This window comes from Aplysia californica, unplaced genomic scaffold (assembly GCF_000002075.1).
Source record: "Aplysia californica isolate F4 #8 unplaced genomic scaffold, AplCal3.0 scaffold00436, whole genome shotgun sequence".
NCBI classification, from domain to species: Eukaryota; Metazoa; Mollusca; class Gastropoda; order Aplysiida; family Aplysiidae; genus Aplysia; species Aplysia californica.
In genome coordinates, this window is record NW_004797706.1 from 208,749 (window position 1) to 215,157 (window position 6,409).

General features: G+C 40.3%; 1 protein-coding gene across 1 annotated transcript in view; it reads left to right on the plus strand.

Annotated features, from left to right (window-relative positions):
• Positions 1 to 4,183: 4,183 nt before the first annotated feature.
• LOC101846832 (serine/threonine-protein kinase ppk16-like) overlaps positions 4,184 to 6,409 on the plus strand; it is a 3,626-nt gene continuing 1,400 nt past the window's right edge. The window contains exons 1-3 of the mRNA XM_013086116.2: positions 4,184 to 4,786; positions 5,119 to 5,231; positions 5,711 to 5,817. Of these exons, the coding sequence (XP_012941570.2) occupies positions 4,184 to 4,786; positions 5,119 to 5,231; positions 5,711 to 5,817 (823 nt within the window). The remainder of the gene's footprint in view (positions 4,787 to 5,118; positions 5,232 to 5,710; positions 5,818 to 6,409) is intronic.

A 6,409-nucleotide genomic window follows, 5' to 3' on the forward strand; every position in this document is an offset into this window, starting at 1 on the left:
TCCTACTAGAAGATCAGGGGTGTGGCAGAAAGACAGCAGTAAGGAGGAGCCAAGGAGGAGCAGTAGAAAGGCTGCAGAAAGAGTCAGGAGCCCAGAGGAGAGGGCAAAGAAGGTGAGAGGGTGGGGGCAGAAAGTGGAAATGAAAGCAGACAACATAACATTGCAGAGCAGGAAAGGAGGTGAAATGAGACAATTTTAGAGAAGAAAATGTTTCGGTCGCTACACGGATTCGAACCCGGGACCTTTGAATGAGAGACCAACACATTAACCTCTAGGCCACGAGAGCCCCCAGCCCCAATTGACACAAAACCAAAGAAAAGGGGTAAAAAAATGAGAGCCAAAACCGTGAGCACTTGACTTTGTGACAAAGAAAGTATAGATGTTCCGTGAACTTGTTGGATTTTTAACTTAAAACTTTACAAATTAGTCACAAGAATTTGGGGTTTTATTTTACCCAATAAATCGTTTGCAGGAAAACATGACAAGAGTTTCTTTAACTCTGTTGCACTTTGTACATCATCTGTGAGCTTGTGGGAGTGGCTGGTCAGTGTGTGTCGGCCTTCTTTGGGGAATCCGCCCTTTGATGTCTGATGGTCCTTGTTGGGTGACTGCCCTTTGATGTCTGATGGTCAATGCGGCCGGCGCATATTATTCTACATTCCATTCTCTTTGAATCCTTTTAGTTTACTGAGAACTTTTTTAAACCCTTACCCCCCCCCCCCCCCACCCCCCCGGAAAAAATAATTTACAATAGAATTAAAAAAAAAAAAATTTAAAGATTAAATTCCATTCTCGCCCCCCAGACCAGCGAGAGAAAACGAAAGAATTAACAAGCCCACACCTCCCCCCACCCCTCATTAGTTATACAATGCCACCCCCTCACGCTGTGTCGGGGGGGTGTGTCCTCCCATTCCCCAACGCACGGCCAACATAGAGCACGAATACTAGCCGTAGCACATGATGTAGATGCGGGACACACACACACATCCATTCTCTATCCTTCCTTACCCCAACCCTTCCCATCCCTCACTTTTGTTTTGACATTTGAATGAATTTTTTAAAAATTAAAACAACTTGGTCGGTCTCTCCATTAACCCGAGAGCGATAAGAAAACAAGGATTATCAGAGAAAGATGAACACAGTAAACATTTCTTTGTCAAAGGCCAGAGAACCCAAACAATGGCCAATCATAACACCCTCAGTTCAGTCACTCGTCTTGGGATCTTACAATGGGTGAATAAAAGGCGTGGCTTAAGATATGAGGGCCGTTCTCTCCCCCGTTTGTAGCCACTTGTAATCTATTTGACTGTGTTCAAAAGGTGTCGTTAAAGGAAAAGTGACATGAGCTGTTCGTGCCAACGAAGTAGATCTAGTTACTTTTGCAATGTTTATGAATTTGTGATTTGAACAATGAAATTTTAATAAATGTATTTTTACTCTTTATTTTTATTGCCTTTCTAGAGGTATCGGGGGTTTTGGGGGTGGGGGTAGGTTTCTCTAACTAATATGTTGTCACGACGCTTTATTTACTACTAAACATAATAATAGTTCCGTTTCCGATCTTTCTTCAGCATCTATTCCGCCGAAGAAGCAAGTGAGAAAGGCTGGTCACTGTGTGTCGGTCTTCTTTGGGTGAACAAGCCTTCGATGTCTTCTGGTCACTGTTGGGTGCCCGCCCTTTGATACCTACTGGCCATTGCAGCGTAGTCTTTGATGTCTAATGGTCACTGTTGGGTGCCCGCCCTTTGATACCTACTGGCCATTGCAGCGTAGTCTTTGATGTCTACTGGTCACTGTTGGGTGGCCGCCCTTTGTTTCCTTCTGGCCATTGCAGCGTAGTCTTTGATGTCTACTGGTCACTGTTGGGTGGCCGCTCTTTGTTTCCTTCTGGTCATTGCAGCGTAGTCTTTGATGTAGACAATGGAAGCCAGGGAAAAGAAAGGGTCGTGAATCTTTGTTGATGTTTTTTAAGACAAAAAATAAATCCTTAGATAACACGGTGGTAACAATTAATAGAACCACATAATAGTGTCAACCCAATAGTACCAGGTTAACATATTGTTTTCTAGTTAGGTAAAAGCACCGATTAAGAAAAATTTTTAAAAATGAAAGCAAGTACATGACTTTGTGACACAGAAGTTACAAAGGGGTCCCGCTCGCATGTTGCTCCGTTGAGCTTTTTCAAATTTGTTAAAATAATTTTTTTCTGCAATAAATTGTTTGTTGTAGTGTTATATGAAAATTGCTGTCAAAGATGCAAATATGTTTTAGTTTATTTATGCCCCGTATCAACACAGAACGGAATCAACGGTTAAATGCAATTTACACTTTCACACAAAAGCATACAACGAAAACGTCTATGTGGGTAGCCATTCTACTGCGTCCTAATATATAATACAATTCACTAAAATATGACACTAGCAGAGGAAACAATATGTGAGCTTGTGAGAATGGCTGGTCAGTGTGTGTCCGCCTTCTTTGGGGAAGCCGCCCTTTGATCTCTGCTTGTCGTAGTTTGGTAACCGCCCTTTGATGTCTGGTGGTCACTGTGGTGATGTCTCTGGTGTAGACAGTGAAAGCCGTGTCAAAACAGGGGCCGACAATAGATAATAGTCACAAACTTTTATTTTCTGTTTTTATCTACTTAACAAAATATAACATGTTATCTTTATAATATAGTATTAATTACGTTATCCAACTTTCAGCCTTCATTGAAGTTTACTAACGTCATTTTACAAACATCAGTACGTCTGCTTATATTAAGGGTTTCTTTATTTAAAACATTGTCAAGACGCCTCATTTACTACAAAATACTATAACACTTTGGTTCCCGTACTTGCTTCAGCATCCATTCCGGCCAAGAAGCAGGTGAGAAAGGCTGGTCACTGTGTGTCGGTCTTCTTTGGGGAAGCCGCTCTTTGACGTGTGCTAGTCACGGCTGGGTGACCGCCCTTTGGTGTCTGGTAGTTGTGATTGTGTGACTTCCCTTTGATGTCTACTGGTCACAATTGGGTGACCGCTCTTTGCTGTCAGGTGGTCGCAGACAAATGACCGCCCTTTGATTTCTGATGGTCAGTGTTGGATGACCGCCTTTTGATATTTATTGGTCTCTACTGGGTGACTGCCCTTTGATGCCTACTGGTCATAGCGGCGGAGTCTGTGATGTAGACAATGGAGGCCGTGTCTAAGAAAGGGCCGACAATCGTTGTTAAGGTGTATGACAACAACCCCCCTTACCCCCCACCACACAAAACAATATTTTCTTTTAAAAAATAAACCAAAACAGATAAAAAAGGAAAATACACCAGTAACAAATAATTATGGAGGAGCATAGTATTCTCAACCTATTCGCCCGTAAAGAGCTGTGTAACTCATTATAATTTTGATTACAGTGTTTACATATTACTGTTTCCATGAGTACCAATTAAAAACAAACAAAAACAAAACAGTTTTTTTTAACATGAAAAGAAAGCCAAGACTGAGAGAAATTTACTTTGTTGAAAAAACGGTTGCTTCTTCATACGTTTTCAAATTTGTCAAAATAATAATTATTTTTTTACAACAAATCTTTTGCAGGAAAACATGAGAAGAGTTTTCTTTAACTCTGTAGCATTTTGTACATCATCTGTGAGCTTGTGGGAGTGGCTGGTCAGTGTGTGTCGACCTTCTTTGGGGAAGGCGCCCTTTGATGTCTGATGATCATTGTTGGGTGACCGCCCTTTGGTGCCTGAAGGTCATTGTTGGGTGACCGCCCTTTGATGTCTGATGGTCATTTTTGGGTGACCGCCTTTTGATGTCTCATGGTCCTTGTTGGGTGACCGCCCTTTGATGTCTGATGGTCATTGTTGGGTGACCGCCCTTTGATGTCTGATGGTCATTGTTGGGTGACCGCCCTTTGATGTCTGATGGTCATTGTTGAGTGACCGCCCTTTGATGTCTGATGGTCAATGCGGCCCGGCGTCTGTGATGTGAACAATGGAAGCCGTGTCAAAGCAAGGGCCGACAATCGGTGTCGGTGTTTTTGAAGACAAATACCCCTCTTTAGGGGGACGCTTGACGCCACTATAAAAGTGAAGGGGTCTGGAAATTCCTTCAGTTCAGCATATCGCTCTCGCAGTGACAGGTTGGATACGTCTTGTATTTTCCTCTTGAGAATTTCTCGACAACTCGGCAGATATCTAGCATGGCTACTCTCACGTTTCCCGATGTCACCGTCATTCGTGATGGAGACTTTCTGGACAATTTCAACTTGAAGTTTGTGCGTGTCCTTGCCAAGAAGAAGAATTCGCTAGTTTTGGAAGCTTCCATGAAGAACGACGACTCCATTCGTAAGGCAATCAAGAAGATCCCTTACCTGGACCATAAAGGACGACATCGAGGTCTCGAGGACAGCACCGAGGAGTTGACCATCATGCACAACGTTCAGCACCCGCACCTCATGAAGATGGACTGGGTGGTCACGTGTGACAGCTTCCTGGCTATCTATATGCCTCTGTGTTCTCAGGGATCTTTGGATGGATTGCGTCAGTCGCTCCAACGGGACCAAGTGGAACGGGTTTTCGTGCAAACCGCCTGTGCCCTGAGATATCTCCACGACCAGCGCTGTGTACACGGGGACGTGAAGCCAGACAACATCTTCCTAGACGCCTCCGACAACGCCATCCTCGGAGACTTTGGTTGTTCTCGGATCTTACCTGATGGAAAAAACACCGTGAGTCGCTGGAAAGGAACTCTGGGATACCTTGGACCTGAGTGTTTCCTTGGTTGCAAATTCGACCCTTTTCTGGTAAGTTTTTCTTTCTTTTCTTTTTTTTTTACATTTCCGCCTTGATTTGTTGTGGTCATTACACATGTTAGACGTAAGTTTGTAGCGCACAGAAAGTTATCTGCTGTTTGTGTTTATTCTGTCAAAGAAATATCATTACTTTTATGTCTACGCTTTCACCCTTTTGTCTAATTCATCGTTATTAGGGTGTCATCACTTTTGTTACACAATCTATCTATATTATTTGTAGCATCATATCGTTATCAATTACTTCAATTTTTATGATGTTTGATATTAATGTAACGTGATTCCGATGTCTAATGTTCCGGTCATTTGTTTTCTTTTTTTTCCAGATGGACGCATACGCACTGGGAGCCACGCTGTGGTCACTGGTTTTCAGACTCAGACCAGAAGACCTGGATCTACTGGACGTTGTGAGGAATTCTTCTATGCCCGAAATGTACAGGTAAGACATCTGTAATATTATGTTGTTTCCTCGGCTAGAGTCATATTTTACTAAATTGTATTATATATTAGGACGCAATAGAATGGTTACCACCATAGACGTTTTTGTTGTATGCTTAGGTGTGAAAGTATAAATTGTATTGAAACGTTGATTAAGTTCTGTGTGGATACGTGGCATAAATAAACAAAACATTTTTATATCTTTGACAGATTTTATTTTTTTTAATAACAGGAGGCTTTTTTTTCTTACTTCTTTTGTGACACATCTCATCTTAGATGCCATAAATAAAACTGAGGATTTCCTCTTTAATTAACTGTTCTATCTAACTATTAACTTCTTGCATCCCTTGACATCCAGTTATACATCATGTTATGTTTAATCTTTGAAGCATTTTAATCACATTTTATCATTTCTTTTTACTAATATTTAATTTGTTAAAAGTTTTCTAACTTCAATTTGTATATTTTTTTCCTCTACAGAAAAGTTCTGAAAGGACTTTTGCGCAGAGATCCTCAGATGCGACTGTCTGTTCCCGACCTTTTAGAGTTCTTGTCTACTAGTGAGAAGCTCAGGGGAATTATGGAGGGTTTGTGAGAAACACGGACCTTTGGTAGTCGCAACATTTTTTCTTTCTACTAACTAATTTGATACTAATTTGTCTTTCTAATAACTAACTTAATACAAAGTTTTCTTTCTTACTAACAGTTATAGCACGATCCAACACCGAGCTCTTTTAAATCTTGCTAACTTCATTTTGATTACAGTTTTGGTACCATTAATAGCAGTAACATATTTTTTTTAAGATTAACTAGAACCCTAACTAATTTTTTTTTAAATTTAATTAACACTAGGTATATTAAATTAAGTAAACTTTAAAAACTATTTAGGAAAAGAACACTAAGTAATAAAAACTAACTGTAACATATTAACTGATCAAGAATAATTATACAACATTAACTGGATAAAGCTAACTATGAAAGCCCAACTAACCAATTCTAAAACACAGACAAACAATCATTACACCTTATCTAACAAACTCAAGTTGTAAATTAAATATTACAAAATTTAATTTTAAAAAGACTAAAACGTTATTCAGAAAAGAGCGTAAGTTATGAACACTAACCTTGACATAACAATATTAACTAATCAGCAATAACTATAAAACCATAACTGAATAA